General features: G+C 51.6%; 2 protein-coding genes across 2 annotated transcripts in view; both read left to right on the top strand.

Annotated features, from left to right (window-relative positions):
- FAM20C (FAM20C golgi associated secretory pathway kinase) overlaps positions 1-6158 on the top strand; it is an 84460-nt gene extending 78302 nt beyond the window's left edge. The window contains exon 10 of the mRNA XM_034963407.3: positions 451-6158. Within this exon, the coding sequence (XP_034819298.1) occupies positions 451-478 (28 nt within the window). The 3' untranslated portion in view covers positions 479-6158. The remainder of the gene's footprint in view (positions 1-450) is intronic.
- An 11113-nt stretch (positions 6159-17271) lies between these two features.
- Positions 17272-21515, top strand: FOXL3 (forkhead box L3). Its single transcript, XM_034965416.4, has 4 exons — positions 17272-17378; positions 17752-17920; positions 18162-18782; positions 21326-21515. Exons 1-3 carry the CDS (start codon positions 17272-17274, stop codon positions 18585-18587), a joined length of 702 nt encoding a protein of 233 aa, XP_034821307.1. The 3' UTR covers positions 18588-18782; positions 21326-21515.
- Positions 21516-22590: the final 1075 nt, after the last annotated feature.

Genomic DNA, 22590 nt, shown 5'->3' on the forward strand with positions numbered 1-22590 from the left:
GAGCCTACTGTGACCAGCCCATGACCACCCACACACCCATGCGTGCACACACACCCCCAGGCACACAGGGAGCCTGCTGTGGCCAGCCCATGACCACCCACACACTCGTGTGCACACACACACCCAGGCACACACACCCTGGACCCGTGACCCTGCTATATGTCTTTCCCCGTAGTACTTTTCTCACCTAGATTATCATTTTAGTCTAGTCACCTTTTGGTCAATAATTTGTCTCCTCCAATAGAACCTAAGCCCATGAAGATGGAAGACAGGGCAGGTTTTTTACTACCATTATTGTTCACTGGCATAGCCCAACCACGTCGACCACATTGTAAGCTCTTGATAAAAAATAAGAATGACTCCACATGACAGAAAGAGCCACCATGTGGTCAGAAGGGACCAAACCACAGACCCACTCAGGCTGTGACGCATTTCTCTCTCTGCTTTCAGGACTCGATGGCCTTTGACAACTTCGTGAGGATCTCTGAGTTGACCTTACTTGGAATTCACTGAGCTTCTCGGATGTGTAGAGTTATGTATTTCATCTCATTTGTGACTTTTTGGCCATTATTTCTTCAGGTATCCTCTGTCCCTTCCTCACTCTCCTCTCCTTCTGGGTCTCCTATTATGCACAGTTAGGGGCTCGTCAGGGCCCACAGATCTCTCCGGCTTTGCTCATTTTTCTTTATTCATTTTTCTTTCTGATCCTCAAACTGGATAATCTCAATTGACTTGTCTTCAAGTCACTGATTTTCTTTTTCTGCCTGCTCAGATCTGCCATTGAACCTCTCTAGTGAAATTTTCATCTCAGTTATTTTAGTTTTCATCTCTAAAAGTTCTGTTTGGGTAATTTTCATAATTTCTTTTTTTTTTTTTTTTTTGAGATGGAGTCGAGTCTCACTCTGTCGCCCAGGCTGGAGTGCAGTGGTGCGATCTCAGCTCACTGCAAGCTCTGCCTCCCAGGTTCATGCCATTCTCCCGCCTCAGCCTCCCGAGTAGCTGGGACTACAGGTGCCCGGCACCACACCTGGCTAATTTTTGTATTTTTAGTAAAGACACGGTTTCACCATGTTAACCAGGATAGTCTCGATCTCCTGACTTCGTGATCTGCCCACCTCGGCCTCCCAGAGTGCTGGGATTACAGGGGTGAGCCACCGCACCCAGCCAGGTAATTTTCATAATTTCTATCTCTTTATTGAAATTCTCTATTTGTTCAAACATTATTCTCCTGGTTTTCTTTCTTTGCCCATGTTAAACCCAATTAAATATGGCCTGAGAAGGACTCCATACTTCTATATTTGAGTACTTGTGGATGAACTGCAACCTAGCTTAACAGGTAGACAAGATTGAAAACCTCACTTAGGAATCTGCACCTGTAACAATAGCTGAGTCTTGGCCAATTCCAGCAGCCATAGTTCAACCACTCACACACTGCTGAGTGTTCAAACTGTGTTCAAATAAGGCAAACACCAAGCTGTGACCGATCCAGCCGTTCTGTACCTTACTTCTGATTTCTGTATCTCTCTTCCCTTTTTTTGTCTATAAATCTTCTTCCACCACGTGGCTGCACTGGAGCCTCTTTGAATCTGCTGTGATTCTGGGGGCTGCCTGATGTGCGAATCATTCATTGTTCAATTAAACTCTTTAAATTTAATTCAGTTGAAGTTTTTATGTTATCACCCACTGTTTCCTTTAGCTCCTAAACATACTTTAAATAGTTGATTAAAGTCTTCATCTAATGTCTCTGCTTCTTCAGAGAGAGGTTCAGTTGATCTTTTTCTTCTTTTCCTTTAGCATCTATGGGCCATAGTTTCTTGTTTCTTTGCATGCCTTGTAATTTTTTGCTGAAAAGTAGACATTTGGAATACTATGATGTAGCAGCTATGAAAATCTCCTCTCTCCCCACATTTGGAGTAGGGAACTCCAAAATCCATCTGTTCATAAAAGCAATGAATAAACTGGCAAAAACAGTTGGAACCAAAGGATTGCTGCTTATGTAGTTTTTTTGGTTTCAGTTTATTTTGTTGCTGCTTATTTTTAGTATTTCTGTTTATTTAGTGACTTTTCTGAGTGAATTTTATGAAGTCTGTGTTCTATGCTGTGTGTGGTCAGTGAAGTCTCTGTTCTGTGAGTTCACTCTCAGCTAGTGATTCCACAGAGCAAGGACTAAGCTCTGGCTTTTTCTTATCTTGCCCGTATTTCTGTCTAAGGGACCTGGGGTATCATGCCCTACAAACCATAAATTCTCATCAGATGGGTTTTATTTAACCCTGTGTATCATGGCTTACTTTCCAATCTGACTCTAGCATTACATTATGTGACAAAGAAGAAAATAAAAATAGTTTACCCCAAAACTTGTTTCTTTGCCATATTCTGAAGTGGCCGTGCAAAGCCGTCCTTTGTGGGGGAACATCTTGCATCTGTAGAGACTCTCTAGTAACATAGCTAGATCTTTTTCTTCCAGGCCCTCCCAATCCTGAAGAGATTAACTGAGAGTCTAGCACCTTGTAAATGTCTGAATAGGAAACATTTGTCATTGATTGTCTTGTCTCTAAGGGCAGCCATTATGAGACTCCAAAAAAACCGTGGTCTCCACAATCTTTTATCTTAACCTGAATATTTCCTTTCTGTGGATCCCAGGTCTTTACACAAACTCAACCAACTGTCAACCAGAAAATGTTTAAATTTAACTATAGCCTGGAAGCCCCTGAGGACCCCCTTTGAATTGTCCTGCCTTTCTGGCCAAACCAATGTATTTCTCAAATGTATTCAATTGCTGTCTCATGCCTCCCCAACATGTATAAAACCAAGTGTTAGGGACTCTTTGAGGTGTCAGTTTTCTTCCCAGAAACTTCTGTGGCTGGTGGCACCTTTGCCCAAGGTCTTGTCCTGCATCCAGGGAGAATGAGGTATGCAGACAAGTGGAGGGTGAACAAAATGAAGAGGAGGTTTACTGAGTGTTACATCAGCTCAGAGGAGACCCTCAGTGGGTAGCTCCTGTCTGTAGGCAGGTCATCCCCTCAAGTGCTCAGCTCTCATCAGAGACGAGGCCCTGGAGAGGGTAGCTCCCCTCTGTAGGCAGGTCATCCATTGAGTGCTCAGCTCTCATCAGAGACGAGGCCCTGGAGAGGGTAGCTCCCCTCTGTAGGCAGGTCATCCCCTCAAGTACTCAGCTCTCATCAGAGACGAGGCCCTGGAGAGGGTAGCTCCTCTCTGTAGGCAGGTCATCCATTGAGTGCTCAGCTCTCATCAGAGACGAGGCCCTGGAGAGGGTAGCTCCTCTCTGTAGGCAGGTCATCCCTCAAGTACTCAGCTCTCATCAGAGACAAGGCCCTGGAGAGGGCAGCTCCCCTCTGTAGGCAGGTCATCCATTGAGTGCTCAGTTCTCAGCAGACAGGAGGCCCTGGGGTAGTTTCTCTCTGCAACTGGTCATCCCGATGTCTGCAGCTCTCAGCGGAGAAGAGGCCCTGGAGAGGGTGGCTCCTCTCTGCAGCTGGTTGTTCCAGAGTTGCTCTGCCCTCTTTGTCCTCTGGTCGTCCTCTGCCCTGCTCTGGCTGAACCCAGGGCTTGTATGGACCTCAGAGGGGGCAAGTGTATGATTATTGATCTACAGGTGGCCGTGGGTGGGCCTGGAAGAAGGACTATGGGTCCCCACTCCAGTCCAGGGGGCCAACAGCCCAGTCTCCAGCCTTCAGGGTCTCCCTGGCTGAAGGTGGGGCCTTACTGGGGACCCGCCCCTTCCACCCAGGAATCAATCTGCCTCCTGCTGCCATTCGTGGCCCCTGGGACTCAGCCCCAACCCCACTCCGAGATCAGAACAGGCACCCAGAGCAGAGAGAGGCCAGGCAGTGGAAGCAGATACCGGAGCCTGCAGGGACCGTGACTGCAGACCTGGGCCTCCCACTCTACAGAGCAGGCAGGAGCCATGGACTAGCAGGGTCTCTGCCCCTTCTGAGTGGGTGGGGCAGAAGCTCCCCAGGTGCAGCTGCAGCCACCCTCCAAGGCACAGGCCCTGGGCATCTCTACAGCCTGTACCCTCCGGGGCCCAAGAAGGCTCCCTCCCTCCCACTGCACCCAGGTATGCAGATCCTGCCTGCTCCTGGCCCTTCCAAGAGGACAGGGAGGCTCGGATTCACAGCTGCAGTTTGGGTGGCTGTAGCCCCGCCCAGGAGGGCAAGGCTCCCACCAGCTACATGGGGTGTGCAGCCCAGCTGTGCCTCCCTGCTGCACCCGGTGTGATGGAGCAGCCACTCACCTTGGGCACATGATCACCTTGGGTACATGTTCTCAGGACCTCTGGAGGGCTGTGTTATGGGCCACTGTCACTCATTTTTGGCTCAGAATAAATCTCTTCAAATATTTTACAGAGGTTTCTGTAAAATTTCATTGACAAGAGGTTTCCTTAAACACTTGAAACACAGCACACACATGGGCCATATACCTCCCAATCTCTGAATGGAGGGCTCTGTGTGTGTTCAGGGGCACGCCTTCAACACTGAGGCAATTTTCAACTCTGCCTTAGCCTTCGTTTCCTGCTTGTGCAGAAGCTGAAGGTCAGCCAGAGGTGATCATGTAGAGCCTTCTCAGGTCTTTTCTAAACTTGTACACACTCCTGGGTATGCGCCTGGACTTCTAGATTCCAAAGAATATGCAAAAACCCTCAAAATCTATATCCTCCAAAGCATCTCAATCCCCAGTCTTTCCTCCCAAGCTTTACGGCTAATCTATTGTTTGCCCCAATGGTTATCCCTTGCCCCAGGCAGTAGTGACTAATACATTTGACTTTAAATGTTTCAACAAATGCCCTATAGGGAGACACTTAAGAGCTCCAAGTTACGTGAAGGAAAGGCAAGCCCTTTGAGGCTGTCCATCCGGGAGCCATATAGCAATTGTCAGAGGCATTTGAGCCAGGGCAACCCCATCTTGAACAGGAGCTGGCTAAAATGAGGCTGAGACCTACTGGGCTGCATTCCTAGATGGTTAAGCCATTCTAAGTCACAGGATGAGACATGGGAGGTGGGCACAAGATACAGGTCATAAAGACATTGCTGATAAAACAGGTTGCAGTGAAGGAGCTGGCCGAAACCCACCAAAACCAAGATGGTGGTGAGAGAGACCTCTGGTCGTCCTCATGGCTACACTCCCACCAGCGCTGTGACAGTTTATAAATACCATGGCTGATGTCAGGAAGTTCCCCTAAAGGGTCTAAAAAGGGGAGGCATGAATAATCCACCCTTTGTGCAACATACCGTCAAGAAATAACCATAAAAATGGGCAACCAGTGGCCCTCGGGCCTGCTCTGTCTATGGAGTAGCCATTATTTTCTTAATAAACTTTACTTTCCTAATAAACTTGTTTTCAGTTTACTCTATGGGCCTGCCCTGAATTCTTTCTTGCATGAGATCCACGAACCTTCTGTGGGGGTCTGGATCGGGACCCCTTTCCTGCAACACAACTGCATCCTAAAGTCTGTCCCCTCCTATGCTGGTGCTAGACGCCTGTGCTGGGAATGTGTGCTGTTGTCTTCAAGGCCTCAAGCTGGTGAGTGGTGGATGGGCCCAGGGTAAGTGAAAAGGCCACAAAGCTTCCTTACTGAGATTCAGCTGTGTTTTCCTGATTACGCACTCCCCTGGCGGCTGCAAGCTTTGATTAGTTTGCAGAGTTCTAAGAAAGTTGGTTCTGATTGTTTTTGCTGGTTTGTTCGTTGCTTTTGAAGACAGATGGATTCAGGGTTCCCTACTCTAGCTTTTTCACTGACGTCTGTATGGCTGGGTTTGGAAAGTTCTTTATACATTCTAGATACAAATCCCTTCTCAGATATATGCTCACAAAGATTTTATCCCAGTTTATGGCTTGTCTTTTCATTCTTTTCACAGTGTCTTTTGAAAGCAGAAGTTTTAAATTTTAGCAAAATTCAATTTATCAATGAATTGTTTTATGGGTGGTGTTCCTTCTCCTACCCCACTGCCCAAATTCTTTGATTTTATTTCATGTGTTGTGATTTTCTTTTCACCCCCAAATTAGATATTTGATTCATTTATTGGTTCTCTGGATTTTAAGAAGTATTCGTTTTTGCTTTGGCCTTTTTTTCTTCCTTTCTGTTTTCCTAAAGGTTGTTGTTTGAATTATAAATAAAAACATGTATCTATGCTTGTGCACTTCTGTTAGTTCAATGATTAATTAATTCAATGTAATATTTTTATTTAATAATGAAAACATTTAAGAATCTGCATTGACTTTTGCTACACTTAGAATATTCATTAAAAAGCCTAAAATTACATCTTAATTAGCTCCTTAATCCAACTGTTGTTTAACCAAGTGCTTCTTAATTTCTAGTGGATGAGGCATTTTCACACTGAGCCTACTCTGATTGCACTCTACTTTGAAGAGGTAGAATGCATTATATTTGCATTTGACACAACCGAGTTTGGCTTCGTTTTGGTGTTTTCGGTTATTTTAGCCGAGTACATCATTTAATATTATATAAGAAATGTGCTATTTGTAGATGACAAAGTTTTCTATATACTTATTTATTTGAATTTATTAATTATTCAAATAATTCAACAATAGAGCCTACTTGTCTTAATTTAGTAAATCCCTGAAAGGCTGAGAAAGACTTGAAGATTTCTTCACCATACATGCCTTCTGTTGATGTCTCCCTTTATTTCTAATCATTTTTGCTTTATATTTTTGAGAACTAAGTAATTCAGAAAGAGAATGTGATGTTTTCACTGAAGAGTATCTACTTTATGAATGTAAAATGACTCCTTCAATATTTTTACTTTAATTTTATGCTGACGTTAAGATCAGCACTTTGATTTTTCCTTCTTTACCTTTGCCTGATAACACTTCAGTCAGTCTTTCGTGCATGTGCATAACTTTTCTCTTCTCATTTTCATGAGGAATCTAAAACACTTATATTTATTATCAAAACTGAGGTTTGCCTTTATATATATGTTGTTTTGTAGTTTCACATTTTGTGTTTCTTTGTAGTTTTGTTTCTTTTTGTCTCTTTGCTTTACTTAATAATTTCTATTTGCACTTATTTCCTGTACCAATTTGACAGGTAGCAATTCAGTTCTTATTCTATAGCTGTTGCTGTTGAATTTGTTCGTCACATCCTGACACAGTCCTGCCATTGTCAGAGTCAAGAACAGGCCCTCACCCGTGACCACACACCTTCTCCTCCAAATTCAGGATTGGAGCAATGGAATAGAAATCATCAAAAGCCAAACCATTATGGAAGCCTCTTCCTTGTGAGACACAGGACGATAATGCTCCCTTTCCCTCCCAAGGCGGGAGACAGTCCAAGGCCCTTGTCAGTTCTGAGCTTCCCAGAAGTGGGGCCTGGGTGGACGGACATCCACTCACACCCCTGGGATGAGCCAGGTGGGCGGGGGTGGCCCAGCTTCGAAGAGCTCGGTTCCAGGATCACAAAGACCCACCAGCGGGGTCTCAAGTCCTGACCCATCCTACATGCTCTGCAAACTTGGGCAAATTATTTCACTGCTCGTGCCTCAGTTTCCCCAATATGATGGGATAACAATAGTTCCTACTCGTGGAGTTGCTGCAAAACATTAGATGAGATTATGTCAGAAATGCCAGCAATTGTTATAATTTCTTGTTATTATTGTATGCAAGCAGCTGCGGGGTCTTGGTGAGGAACTAGAAAATGGGCAAGGGTATGTTCCTGGGTATGTGTCAGGCAGGGTTTTCAAGACGGCCCCAAAGACATCCACAGAACACGTCTGGCAACTTTATTTGCTCAGCCTTCCCCCTTCCCCGCCGCCCAAACTGGCCAATTCCTGTGGGACCCTGCACCACTCATTAAATATTGGAAGATTTTCCTCTGAGGAGGTGGGAATGCCTGCTCACGTGACTTCCATTTGACACTGCACTGGTGCACTAGCTGTCCGCTGCTGTGCCAAACCACCCCGCAAACCTAGTGACTCGAGTCAAGAGCCATCATTTGTTTCCCTCTGAAACTACAGCTTGGCTGGGGCTCAGGAGGGGAGGTACATTGCTCCACGGATGGCATCAGCTGGGAGGGTGGAGCTGGTTGCGTATTCAGCTAGTGAGCATCTATGGCTGGGAGATCAGCAGGGACGTCGGGCGGGCCCCGTTCCTCACGGATGTCATGTCCTCTCTAACTCTCTGGTAATATTAAATCCGCTTGTTGGTAAATTCTCTTGTGTGTGTTCTGTTCATCCTGTGACCTCCAGGGTCAGTTCCTCTCATGATGAACTTGCTGTCTCTCTTCCTGGACACCACGTCCCTCAAAAGTTTGATGTTCTCAGTGGAACAGAATGGAGAACCCAGAAGCAAAGCCACACGCCTACAGCCATCTGACCTTGACAAAGTCGACAAAAATAAGCAATGGGAAAAGGACTCCCTATTCAATAAATGGTGCTGGGATAGCTGGCTGGCCGCACGCAGAAGATTGAAACTGGACCCCTACCTTTCACCATACACAAAACTTAAGGCTGATTAAGGATTTCAGTGTGGGACCTCAAACTATAAGAATTCTAGAAGAAAACTTGGGTGAGACCCAATTAAACTAAAGAGCTTCTGCACAGCAAAAGAAACTATCAACAGAGTAAGCAGACAACCTAGAGAATGGAAGAAAATGTTCACAAACTATGCATCCAGCCAGGGTCTAATATCCAGAGTCTATAAGGAACGTAAACAATTCAACAAGCAAAAAACAACCGTTAAAAAGTGAGCAAAAGACTCAGAGACTTCTCAAAAGAAGACATATAAGAAACCAACAAACATGAAAAAATGCTCAACATCCCTACTCATTAGAAATGCAAAATCATAATGAGAGTCCGTCTCACACCAGCCAGAACGATTATTATTAAAAAGTCAAAACACAACAGATGCTGGCGAGGCTGCGGACAAAAGGGAACATTGAAACACTGTTGGTGGGAATGTAAATTAGCCACTCTGGAAAGCAGCTTGACAATTTCTCAAAGGACGCAATACAGAGCTACCATTCAACCCACAATCCTATTACTGGGTATACACCCAAAAGAAGATAAATCCTTCTACCACAAAGACACACACACTCATATGTTCATCTCAGCACTATTCACAAGAGCAAAGACACGGAATCCACCTAGGTGTCCACCGACAGTGGGCTGGATGAAGAAAATGTGTGTGTACACTGTGGAATACTATACAGTCATGAAGAATGAAATCATGTCCTTTGCAGCTACGTGGATGGAGCTGGAGGCTGTCATTTTAAGCAAATTAACCCAGGAACAGGCACTCTGGGGGACCGACGTGGGTGGATCACAAGGTCAAGAGATTGAGACCAGCCTGGCCAACATGATGAAACCCCGCCTCTACTAAAAATACAAAAGTTAGCTGGGCACAGTGGTTCATGCTTGTAGTCCCAGCTACTTGGGAGGCTGAGGCAGGAGAATGGCATGAACCCGGGAGGCAGAGCTTGCAGTGAGCCGAGATCATGCCACTGCACTCCAGCCTGGGTGACAGAGCGAGACTCTGTCTCAAAAAAAAAAAAAAAAAAGAGCAGGAACAGAAAAACAAATAAACAAATACTGCATATTCTCACTAATACATGAGAGCTAAGCATTAGGTACTAGTGGACATAAAGATGGAAACAGTAAACACTAGGGACTCCCAGAGCAGGAAGGAGGGGGCGAGGGTTGAACAGTGGACCCTGGGGACTCCCAGAGCAGGGAGGAGGGGGCGAGGGTTAAACAGTGGACAGTGGGGACTCCCAGAGCAGGGAGGAGGGGGCGAGGGTTGAACAGTGGACAGTGGGGACTCCCAGAGCAGGGAGGAGGGGGCGAGGGTTGAACAGTGGACCCTGGGGACTCCCAGAGCAGGGAGGAGGGGGCGAGGGTTAAACAGTGGACAGTGGGGACTCCCAGAGTGGGAAGGAGGGGGCGAGGGTTAAACAGTGGACAGTGGGGACTCCCAGAGCAGGGAGGAGGGGGTGAGGGTTAAACAGTGGACAGTGGGGACTCCCAGAGCAGGGAGGAGGGGGTGAGGGTTAAACAGTGGACAGTGGGGACTCCCAGAGCGGGAAGGAGGGGGTGAGGGTTGAAAATCTAACTGTTGGGTAGTCAGTACCTGGGTGATGAGATCAATTGTACCCCAGACCTCAGCATCACTCCGTATACCCACGTGACAAGCCTGCACACGTGCCCCGAACCTAAAATAAAAGTTAAAATTATTTTTTAAATGTTTATCATCCTTGCTTACACTCCATCTTCACAGCGAAGACGTCTGATGGGCGTCCCGTTACCTGGCTCTGTGGGGCCGGCTCAGGAGACTCCCTGAGGCCTGTCCTGCTGAGCGCTGGGGGAGGCGCTGCCGCCAAGTGGGCATCGGGCTGCTGGCCCCTCCTCCCAGAATGCCACCTTCACTCTCCTAAGGGGACCCAGATCCCCACCCTGTCTGCCCGGGGCCCTGTTAACCATGGACCCCTCCTCTGGACGTGGACGGCCCCTCCTGGCGCCCCTTCCCGGCCGCCCCACCTTCTCGGGCGCACCCGCGTGTCAGGATGGCCAGCCTCTGTCGCTTCCGCATTGAGGACGCACACGGTGTGTTCCTTCAGTGCTACAGAGCACGCACCCTTAAATAGGCTTCCGTACAGTCAAGGATCCTCGAAGAGTAAATGCTTTTAAGCTTTTTCCATTCTTTCTAAAGACTCAGTAAGGAAAGGAACCTGGCAGCAGATGCTGACTCCGACGGCTGGACCCCTCGGCCAGAGCGGCTCCACGCGTGTTCCCCTCCCAGACGGCTGCCTGTGACAAGTGCTCAGCTATCGAGGTTCAGAAAACGTTTGCTTTAGACTGAGACATGCCTCTGTAAACACTTTCTTTCACTGGAAGCTTGGATAGACGGACTGTGCTCCCTGAGCCGACGGCCGTGTTGCCCTCTGGAAGGGGCAGTCACGGTTACCAGCATCATTAATATATTGACATGTGGTCTATTGATTATGTCTTTCACATATAAGCCAAGGTGAGGTCGACATCCCCTAGTCAAATTACACAATCTCCAGACTCAGCAGCCCTTTAGAAATGATCTTTAAACGTGTGTCCTAATATCTGTGTGCTAGAAATGAGGAGGAACTGTGAACGAATACACCAGGCTCACTGAGTTTACGTCCTCCGGCAATCAGGGAAAATGTTAGGACAATCATTAGGAAAAGGGTCAGCTTTGCTGGGGAGCTTGTTCTTGCTTCCGTTTTTTTGTCCTTCTCTGAACTAGATGGCTCCTAGGGAAGCACGAATTTTCTCTCTTTCTTTCTTTCTTTCTTTCGAAAGAGTTTCGTTCTTGTCAGCCAGGCTGGAGTGCAATGTCATGATCTCAGCTCACTGCAACCCCTGCCTCCCAGGTTCAAGTGATTCTCCTGCCTCAGCCTCCTAAGTAGCTGGGATTACAGGTGCCGACCACCACATCCAGCTAATTTTGTATTTTTAGTAGGGACGGGATTTCACCATGTTAGCCAGGTAGGTCTTGAACTCCTAACCTCAGGTGATCCGCCCGCCTCGGCCTCCCAAAGTGCTGGGATAACAGGCGTGAGCCACGGTGCCCGGCCGAATTTTCTAAAATAAAAAAAAATCAGGTCCCAGAAAACAGTTCCTCGCTTTGAATTGTGTGGTTTCAGCATTTCAGCTGATTACAGTCATACTTGCCCATCTCAAAAATTCTCCAAAGAAACAAGTCTAATGCCAGCAATTTTTATAAATGTGTGCTCATGGCTGCCTTTGCTTCAGCAGGAGGGAAACCTCTCCAAGCTATTTCAATGATATTCCGCCCCTTGGAGATCAGTGCGACCACCACCACCCAGCCTGGCTCACCCAAGCCTTGAGTTTATTCTGCCTGCCTGAGTCGGAATTCGCCCTCCCTCCCTTCTGGGGCGAGCCGAGGGGATGCCAGCCATTGTGCTGCTTCCCGAACGCCTACCGTGGGCTACGCAGTGTTAGACACTTCATGTTGCAGTCAGACAACCCGGCTGAGACAACTAGTTAATAATTACACAGGTCTAATTAACCCACATAATTAGACCTGTCACAGAGATGAGGGTGCTGAGACTGGGGAGCACGGTGGGGTGGGGGTCGTCGTGGGCCACTCGCGAGCACTCGGCGTTGTGTGGTCTCTGCGAGGCCCCTTTGCTCTGCACCCAGCTGGCCCTGGGGAGGAGCCCTGGAAGGGAAGGCGGGCAAGGCCCCGGGCTCCCTCTAGGGTGCTGGCTCCTTCAGAACCAGGGCATAGGCCAGCACACATCCTGGTTTTGCAGCCCGGTCCCAGCGTGGGGACAGAAAGGGGCAGGGACTCTCCTCACTCTTCTTTGGGCCAAAGCATGCTTAGTGGGGTCTCCAGGCAGGTCTGCAAATACCTCCCTGTGATGAAGCGGTCAGGGGAAATTCCTCCTAGACTTCGGCCTTATTTCATTTTCTTCCCCGCCCCTGGGGCTGTGGCTGGGATTTATTGTGTTCATTGTGTGTAGCTTTTATGATCTGGGGTCCGCTGAGCGGGGCTCGGACAGTACCCTAAGCTAGGTCGGGTCGCACTGCGCCACTCACTCTGCTCTGCTGACATGTGTGACCCAGGAGGAGTGCCCCGAGTCACAGGCATGAAAAGCAATGATGCCACTCACCGTCTACAAGAGTCTCCTTCCCCGGGAGAGGATAAGGCCCCTCCCCTAAAAATTCTCAAAAGAAACAAGTCTAACGCTGGCAATTTTTATGAATGTGTACTCATGGCTCTTTCTTCAGCAGGAGAGAAACTTCCCCAGTTTATTTCACTGTGGTGGACGTGGTTGTTTTGGGGCACCCGGACTCTGTTCCCTCTTTCTTTAACAGACCCTTGACTCTTACATGGGGCCACCCCCTTCCCGCCTCAGTCCTCGGGGTCTGGGTAGTGCTGACCTCCCTTTCCGGCACCAGCCTGGCATTTCCAGGGAGAAGATCCTATCCTCCCGGCGGGAGTGACTGACCAGGGGTTGAGGGTGACTCTCCCAGGCCAGCGAGAGGTGAGAGGTGAGGGCACTTACTGGGCCGTCGGGAAAGGCGTTTTCAGCAGAAGGAGCTGGTGTGAGATGCTGGTGGCAGGTGCAGGAGGCTCGCAGGAGGCTGGCCGGCCCCATTTCCAGGGCAGAGTTGATGTCATGGGGAGAGGTGAGGGCACTTACTGGGCCGTCGGGAAAGGCGTTCTCAGCAGAAGGAGCTGGTGTGAGATGCTGGTGGCAGGTGCAGGAGGCTCGCAGGAGGCTCGCAGGAGGTTTGCCGGCCCCATTTCCAGGGCAGAGTTGATGTCATGGGCTGTGCTCTTTCTTTAGCGGCTCTTGACACCAAAATGCAGGATTCTGTAGAGAATTTTTGAAGTCTGAGACCTTGTAAACGCTGTGTTTTGCCTCTGATGTTAAAGCAGCAGCGACTCCGTGCCAAGGAGAACCTTGGGATGCTGATGTCCTTGTCTATGCTGGCTGCCAGGAGCACAGTCAATGCAGGGACGCAGAACGTGTTCCGACGCTGGCTAGGCTGGGCCGCAAAAGCGACGTGTGTCTCATTTCTCTGTTTCTCCCTGAGCCCGTCCACGCATCAGGCACGAGTGAGGCAGAAGCAGAAGATCCAGGCTCCTTCCTCGCTCTGATGAGTTCCAGCAGAACCGATGGGAGAAGACAAGGCCGACCCAAGGTCCAGGTGGCTGTGTGGCTGTCAGGTCGGAAGGGCAGCTCACAGGGTCAGAGGCTGGTGGGCGCTCAGATGAGCAAACCTCAAAGGCTTCTATTGTTTCCATTAAAACTATTTTTTTTAAGAGATAGGGTTCTGCTCTGTCACCCAGGCTGGAGCGCAGGGTCACAATCATGGCTCACTGCAGCCTTGACCTCCTAGGCTCACCCCATTCTCCTGCCTCAGCCTCCCAAAAGTTGGGACTACAGGCATTTGCTACCATACGTGTCCCAGGCTTCTATTCTTAAAAAAATAAAATAAAAAATCAATTCCTAGAAAATAGTTCCTCACTTTGAATTATGTGGTTTCAGAATATCAGCTGATTTTATTTTTGAGAATTTATGCCTCCCTAGTAACTGTCTAGTTCAGAGAATGGCTAAAAAAATACTGAAGAAAGAGCAAGCACTCCAGCAAAGCAGACACTTTTCCTAAGTATTTTCCTAATATTCTTTTTAAAAATTGTGTCTGATGGCCAGGCGTGGTGGCTTACGCCTGTAATCCCAGCACTTTGGGAGGCTGAGGCAGGCAGATCACCAGGTCAGGAGATCAAGACCATCCTGGCTAACACGGTGAAACCCCATCTCTACTAAAAATACAAAAAATTAGCTGGGCGTGGTTGCGGGCGCCTGTAGTCCCAGCTACTCGGGAGGCTGAGGCAGGAGAATGGCGTGAACCCGGGAGGCAGAGCTTGCAGTGAGCCGAGATCGCGCCACTGCACTCCAGCCTGGGTGACAGAGCGAGACTCCATCTCAAAAAAAAAAAAAAAAAATGTGTCTGATGTCTAAGGAAATTCAGCACTAATAAATCTATAGTTAGAAATTGGCAGGTGATTATTCATATTATGAGGTTCCTGACATTACGTGCTCCCCAGATACATTTCATTATGTTTGATTAATGAATTCTGACACATTCAACAGTCCATAGACATCAGAAATCAAGTTTTTGAACCACATTCTATGATGGCAGTTTACAAACAGCACTGACACTCCAGAATTAGAAACACAAACACCACAGTGTGAGCAGCGGCCAGCTCGGAATCACGGAGTTCTAGGAGATGTTTTATACCTTCTTCTATTTTATAAGCTTTCTGCAACAAAAACTGCTTTTAATTAAAAATGTACAAGTAAGATATAACCTGGCCGGGTGCAGTGGCTCATACCTGTAATCCCAGCACTTTGGGAGGCCAAGGCAGGTGGATTGCTTGAACTCAAGGGTTCAAGGATCAGCCTGGCCAACATGGTGAAACCCCGTGTCTACTAAAAATACAAAAATTAGCTGGGCATGGTGGTGGGCGCCTGTAGTCCCAGCTACTCCGGAGGCTGAGGCAGGAGAATCGCTTGAACTTGGGAGGCGGAGGCTGCAGTGAGCCGAGATTGCACCACTGCACTCCAGCCCAGGTGACAAGAGCAAAACTCCGTCTAAAAAACAAACAAACAAACAAAAAAACACATAACCAGATATCACAGAGATAACCCTGAAGTCTCCCATGTTCCCTATCAGTTTCATCCTCCTCTATCCCCTCTAGGCCAAATACAAACATAGATTTGATGTTTATCAAGATTACAATTTTATATTTTTGCCACGTAGATATGCATCAGAAACAACCTAAGTCACTCTTCTATTTTCGGGGTTGATTAATGGCGTCTTATTGCTCGTGTTGTCTAGAACTCACACATTTCGCTGGATGTGTCTGAGAGCCGCTGGATTTGTGAGATTCACTGCTGGTCTTTGAGAACGTCCCCAAAACAGGCTGCAGCTCCCGACTGGCTGATCGCCGGCTCTGTTTCCCTTGCACGTGTGGGAATCAAGTGATTCTCCTGCCTCAGCCTCCTGAGTAGCTGGGACTACAGGCGCCCACCACCACGCCTGGCTATTTTTTTTTTTTTTTGTATTTTTAGTAGAGATGGGGTTTCACCGTGTTAGCCAAGATGGTCTCGATCTCCTGACCTCGTGATCCACCTGCTTCGGCCTCCCAAAGTGCTGGGATTACAGGCGTGAGCCACCGTGCTGGCCGCGTTTTTAGTTTTAACATCCGATTAAGGGGACAATACGGAGTCACTGAAGTGTGTTTCAGCTTGAGTGTGACTCGGATCCCGAGCGAGGCCAGGCAACCACAGTGCCCACTGCAGAAGGAGGAGTTGCATGTGCCCACCCCCACGTGCCAGGCTTCTCCTCCAAGGGGGACCCCAGGGGCGCTGAGCCCGCCTGCAGATGCGGTTTTACCAAGGCCAGCGACAGCTCCAGGCACCCCTGGGGCCAGCTGGGTACAAGCAGCATGAGTCACCTCGTATTTTAACAACTTCATTCATTCATTTATTTTTTATAGAGACAGGGGTCTCACTCTGCTGCTGAGGCTGGTCTCTAACTCCTGGTTTCAAGTGATCCTCCCACATCGGGCTCCCAAAGCGCTGCGGTTTCAAGTATGAGCCCCCAGGCCCCGCTGTCTGGGTCGTTTCAGAGCTGAAGGTGCTGCTGTGAAGATGACATTTCCTGGTGAAGGCTGTATCTATCCCGGGCTTTCTGGCCTCAGGCCGACTCACAGACACGGCTGTCGGTCAGAATTCTGCAGATTATTCCTGGAAATACTATTCAGTCTCATGTCTACTGTGAAACAAAACCCCCTACTCCCGTAAGATCCCGCCTCTCTACTTTTCTCCAGAATTTCCTAACGCGGATGGCTTCTCTTCTCTTCCCTCTGCGTGCGCCTAAAACGGAGCTTCTACCCAGAGGAGACCCGTGAAGCGGCGACTCTGCGGATGGGAAGTCCCCCTCCCTCCGGGCCCTGGCGGGGACTCACTTCCAGGCACTGAGAGGCCGCTGGACGGGAGCACAGGGCGCTGCAGAAAGCACTGGCTCAGCTGACCCACTGACCAAGGCCGGGAGACGCCCGCCGGGCCCCACGGATTTGGCCTGGACCCCCCGGCCACTCTGGGGTGGAGAGCGGCGGACAGTGCAGGTGGCGGAGGGGCCACAGTCCTGGTCTCCGACGCCGACTCCGGGCTGTGCTCTCTGCTGAGACTCAAGGGTCCTCCCGGGGATCCCGGCGCCCGGAAAGCACCACCGAGTCTCAGGCGCGCCCAGGGCGCACGGGACCAGGGCGCACGGCACCGGGGCGCTCCGAGGAGACTTCCGCCAGTGCAGGGAGCCTGCGAGGACACCCCAAGCTGCCTCCAGGGACGGGGAGGGAGCGAGCCCTGCCCTGAGCGCCCCAGGAAGGGAGCGGGGTAGGGGGGGCCGCCCCGCCCGTCGGACCACCCAGCGCGCCGCCTCCTCCTCCCTCCCCCCGAGGCGGTCAGAGGGTCACCGAGACGCCCCACACCGCTCCCCTCGGCCGCTTTACCGGTGGCTGGGGCCTCCCCCGCGCCGGGATTGGATGCGAGAGGATGCGGTGGGGGCAGGCGGGGGACCCCAGGAGCCCAGGTTCCCTCTCCGGCGGAGAGAAGCCCGCAGTGCAGTCGCTGCTGGGCCGCGTGGACAGGACTCTGCGCGAAGCCGGCGGGCGGCGCGGAGGAGGCGGCAATTGCAGCCGGGACCCCCGGCAAGCGCCGGGCGCGCCAAGATGTTTGACAGCTCGCAGTATCCCTACAACTGCTTCAATTACGACGCCGACGACTACCCCGCCGGCAGCTCCGACGAAGACAAGAGGCTCACGCGGCCCGCGTACAGGTGACTGCGGGGGCGGTGCTGGGGGTTTGGGGGACAGTGACCCCCCCTGCAGGGGTCCCAGGTAGCCGGGACCTGCCTCGGACGAAGGAAGGGCGGGGGAGCTTTCTTCTCTCCGGCGGAACTCAGAGAAAGGACGCATTTGTCCCTACTTTGGGGAGAGCCAGGGAGGGTTCTTGGCCTCGCGGGGAGGGGCCTCCGCAGCTCGGGAAAGAGCTTCTGGGGTCTGGGTGGCGCCGGGGACCGCGAGCTGCGGGGACACTTTCCCCAACACCGCCTCGCTCCTCCGCCTCTGCGCCCCACGGCGTCCTGCGGGATGCGGGGAAGGACGGGGGGCTGCCCGGTGGAGACCCCGCCTGACCCCCGGGCTCCGCAGCTACATCGCCTTGATCGCCATGGCCATTCAGCAGAGCCCCGCGGGGAGGGTGACCCTGTCCGGCATCTACGACTTCATCATGCGCAAATTCCCCTATTACCGCGCCAACCAGCGCGCCTGGCAGAACTCCATCCGCCACAACCTGTCCCTCAACAGCTGCTTCGTCAAGGTGAGCGCCGCCCCCGACGGGCCCCGGGTGTCCCCGCGTGGCGACACCTGCGCCAGGGCCTCGGTGGCGGGGAAGGGAGGGCACCGCGGCGGCTGCGGGGAGGTCCGTCCTCAGCCCACGGGGCCGCCTCCACCTGCGCAGTGCGCCACCCTCGCCCCGGTCCAGGGCACCCCGAGGGGACAAGGCGGGCGGGCGCACCGTGCAGCGGAGCCGCTCCCAGCCCCTCCCTCCGCGCGCGCAGGTGCCGCGGTCCGAGGGCCACGAGAAGGGCAAAGGCAACTACTGGACGTTCGCGGGCGGCTGCGAGTCGCTGCTGGACCTCTTCGAGAACGGCAACTACCGGCGGCGGCGGCGGCGGCGCGGCCCCAAGCGCGAGGGGCCGAGGGGTCCGCGCGCGGGGGGCGCCCAGGGGCCGTCGGGTCCGCCCGAGCCGCCCGCCGCTCAGGGGCGCCTGGCCCCGGACAGCGCTGGCGAGGGCGCCCCGGGCCGTGAGCCCCCCGCCAGCCCCGCCCCCCCGGGGAAGGAGCACCCCCGGGACCTCAAGTTCAGCATCGACTACATCCTGTCCTCCCCAGACCCCTTCCCTGGGCTCAAGCCGCCCTGCCTCGCACAAGAGGGCAGATACCCGCGGCCGGAGAACGTGGGACTCCACTTTTGGACAATGTGATGTGGAGCCACCCTGGAGGCCCCTGCAGTTCAGTCTGGGGTCTTCCCCGGACCCTCCCTGGAAAGACGATTCCAGCCCCACCTTGAGCCAGGAAGCCAGGGTTCGGCAAATCCTACAATTTCTCCTGCAGACAGAAGGTCAGGTGCCACACCAGGCCTGGACTGGGGGCACAGGCGGAGGTAGAGCTCCTTAAAGGTATAGACTGTGAGGCTGTGACTTGACCTGTTGGGAAAACAGTTCTCTTGCAGGGAAAACCCCACTGGGTTCCGGTTTTACCTAAGGGTTTGCTCTGGACTGGCCTAGTGCTCTTGCTCTGAGGGATAAACACAGGGTCATGTTCCCTGGAGCCGGGAGATATTTCATTCCTCAGTCACTTGAGGGCGAGTTTTCTAGGCAGCCACACCCCAATAAGCCACAAGTGCCCAGTGTGCGGTCAGTGGGCTGGTTCACGTCGTCCCCATGGTTAAAATAATAGTGGTAAGGCACAAACCGTGAAGAGAGATGGCAATCGGCCCCACGAATTAGTCACCCCAAGGCTGATGATGGTGTCCGTGCTAGCGGTGATGTGATCAGAAGTGACAAATGTATCTTGTTGTGTCAGCCGAGTATTTTGGTGACAGTTTAAGAAATCCATTGTGCTTTTTATACCAGAAGGGAGAAAGGCAAGGTGGGAAGGAGGGGCCCAGATTTGGGATGATACTGGGGCAAAGTCCAAATTTCTTGATTCTTCAGAGCAGGGAGTAAGCCCTGATTCAGGCACCTTCCATCAACTGGATTCCCAAAAAATCAGGCGCCCAAGAGAGCAGGCTGTTGATAAAATTCCTGTGACACCTCTCAGTGCACGGTTACAAGTATCCGAGGTGGGTGCACTCCGCTTGAAACATAAACGTTTTAATTACTGTGCAGAGACGGGCATTCTAAAAACACAGTTATGCACAGTGAAACTATTTGACCAGCCTTATCATTTTTCACCAGCCCATTTTTGCAGAGTTAATTGCTTTCAGTGACTTAATTTGAACATTAGTATGAATTACACCTAATCTGATTCGCTCGGTGACAACGATTGGCTAATTTTGTGAATGGCAAAAACACGCCCAACGCGGCTGGCTGTCTCGTTTGGGAATTACATAGTCTTGCTCTGTCGGACCCTTAAAAACAGGGGCAGGGCGGCCGTGAAGGCAGGCGGGCTGCAGAGACAGACCAGAACATGCAAAAGATGCTTGGCCCGGGCTTCGTCTCTATTCGGAAGAATCCAAGTATTCCCCCACTCACCTGCCCTGTAAATAGACTCCATGTGTTTGGGTCTTTGTTTGAGAAGAGGGAGGAAGGCTGTTGCTGACAGACGCTGTGAACCCCTGGCCCCGTGGTGATGCACCCACTCCCTGGCCTCCGAGCCCGGACAACCGCAGCCTCTGCCTACAAGGGCACCCTTCAGCCAGGGAGAAGGCCTCAAATGCCTGTTCCTGGAAGTGGAAATGAGGCTTGCAATGTGGACACCTCTCCTTTGCAAATATCAGCTTCTGGTTTCCAGAACTCTCTGCTGGGAGAGCAGCCACGTTCCTGGTGCTCCCGCCGCCCACCGGGTGTAGGATCCTAGGATATGGGCGCTGCGGCTCTCACGCCTGTTTCACAGATGGGAACCTGCATCACAGGCATGCAGCTCCGGGTTGGCTCCTCACCCCCTCCATGCTGGCTTGCACAGGCTACCAGCATGGTGTGTACACGTGTGTGTGTGTGTCTGTGTGTATCGTGGTGTGTGACCTGTGTCTGTACTCCTGTTATTTATATCCCTTTGCTGGTTGTGCTAAAAGCATAGATTTAAATTATACAAGATATAATTTAGATGGTCATAAGAGGCAGATGCGCCCATACATAAGTATATGGCAAAGAAAGTATCTGAAGATATATTTTTCTGCTACCAACGGAGGAAATAAAATTTACATTTTGTCTTTTGAGTTCCTGCACTTTGCTCTGGTAAGCAAAGCCTGATTTGGAACAACAACAGCAAAACCCCTTTTCCTAAACACTCTTGGAGGCCTCAAAATAAGTCAAGGTCTTCATAGCTCATCCTCTCTGAGGATATATTTGCGGCCAAAAGTAGACTCGACGCCTGGGAGAGGCAAGGGCGGCACCGGGGGAAATCTGTGTACTATGAGGTGTAGCATTTGTTTTGCAAAGGATATCAATCATATTTTTAAAAGCAAAGGGACATTTTCAATTTGCCAGTGCACGACACCCTGCAACTTCAGAAAGGTTCCCAGCCCTTAGAGTGAATGGCATTTAATACCAGCAACAAAACGGGGCGAGGGCTGGCTGTGACCTATTCAAATGTCGCCGCCACCACGCACGCTTGCCCAACGCAATTATAATTAAATACTTTATGCCTTTCTTGTAAATCCGCTGATTGATCATCGATATGTACATTACCCCCGCATTACCCCCGAGCAGATGTCTGCCACACGTGGGTTACGGATCACCAGGCTTCCATTAACAAAGCTGGGAGGTGCAGCCGAGCGGACGTTCGGGGCGGCGTGTGCAAATGACTGTGCTTGGGACCAAAGTTCCCAGGCTGGGTGGCACCTGGGCCCTGGGCTCCTTTTCCCGAGACTTTAGGGCGCCCCTTCTCGCAGAAGCTGGGCAGAGGCTCCTCCACCAAATGTCGCAGGAATGAGGGGTCGGCCCCCGGTAGTTCCTGGAGGGTGGAGAATCCCAGCCACGTTTATCCCTCCCTCCCACAGATGGAAGCAGGACAGCGGCAGATTTGAGAGCAACCACCAGGTCCCTGAGTGCAAACTGACCACAGATGAGCCCCTCCTCCCCACTGCTGACTTGCTGGGTATAGCGGAGCAGCACCCCTCCAGAGAGCCCTCCTGGGCTGACACCTGCCCTTTGCACCCAGCTGAAATAAAACTCTTGGAATCTGCTGTCCATTGGCCCCTGGTCTGCCTCCTGGGGAAGAAGAGAGAAAAGCCTCCTTCCTCTTCAAATTCCTTCCGTCCTTGATTGAGCAGGGTGGGGGCTGCTTGTTTATTCATTAGCAAACATTCGTGAGCCCTGAGCTAGGAGATGGGGCGCAACCATGAACCCAAGAGGCCCAGACTGCAGCCCCACAGCACACGCGTGAAGTAGACAGGCGGCTTCTGCGTGCTTGCAGAGCCCCGCGCCGGATGTGTCAGGAAGGGAGCACACAGGGCGCTGAGCAGAGGATAACTGAGTGTGCAAAGCGCATGGCCAGGCCGGGCTCTTGGGAGCTGAGGCCGTGACGGTGAGCTGGAACAACGAGCCAGGAGGAAAGGGCATTCCGCGTAGGGGGCAGCCTGTGCCAAGCCCTGTGCTGGGAGCCAGAGGCCAGTGTGACTGGAGGGAGGTGCAGGCAGGGAGCTATGCCCGCCCGGCCCCCAAGTCCAGGCCAGACTGACTGTCTCTTCAGCCCTTGATATGCAGCTCCTGCATCCGCCTCCATTTGTCCCTGTTCCTTCTGATATGTCGAACTCCTGCACAGCCCAGAAGGACAATCACCTCCCATGGTCTGGGCGCTTGGCCTTGGTTAATGTGGCCTCAGCATACACCACACACTACTCTTGCTCCTGTCCCCAAGTGTTTCTTCCTGGCCAGTTCCTTCCTGTGCTCATGGAAGGTGAGGATGGTGTGCAGAGGGTGGGGGTCTCCATGAGCCCCTCCTCAGTGTCGCCCAGCCAGGACAGCTGCCCTGGAGGTCTGTAGTGGCGCTGGTTTTCCTGGGAGAGAGGGGCACCGGGCGGGAGTCGTGCCACTGTGTGTCCTCGGCAGGGTCCTCTGCCCACTGGAGTCCGAGGCTCCTTGCCCGTGGCACAGGCTGTGCACAGCACCATCCAGGGCTCAGGCGAGAGGCTCTCAGCTGGACTCATGGGCCCTGGCCCAGCTCTGCTCCCACCTCATGCCCCGGTGCATCTGCCTGGCCCTGGGACCCAGAAAGGGAAGGGGCCAGCTCCCTGGGGTATAAAGGCCTGATGGCTCCCTGCAG

This window comes from Pan paniscus, chromosome 6 (assembly GCF_029289425.2).
Source record: "Pan paniscus chromosome 6, NHGRI_mPanPan1-v2.0_pri, whole genome shotgun sequence".
Lineage (NCBI taxonomy): Eukaryota > Metazoa > Chordata > Mammalia > Primates > Hominidae > Pan > Pan paniscus.

Coding starts and splice junctions, on each gene's coding strand:
- FOXL3 (XM_034965416.4), top strand. CDS start 17,272: ATGTTTGACAGCTCGCAGTATCCCTACAACTGCTTCAATTACGACGCC. Junction 17,379..17,751: donor CTCACGCGGCCCGCGTACAG/GTGACTGCGGGG, acceptor CGGGCTCCGCAG/CTACATCGCCTTGATCGCCA. Junction 17,921..18,161: donor TCAACAGCTGCTTCGTCAAG/GTGAGCGCCGCC, acceptor CCGCGCGCGCAG/GTGCCGCGGTCCGAGGGCCA.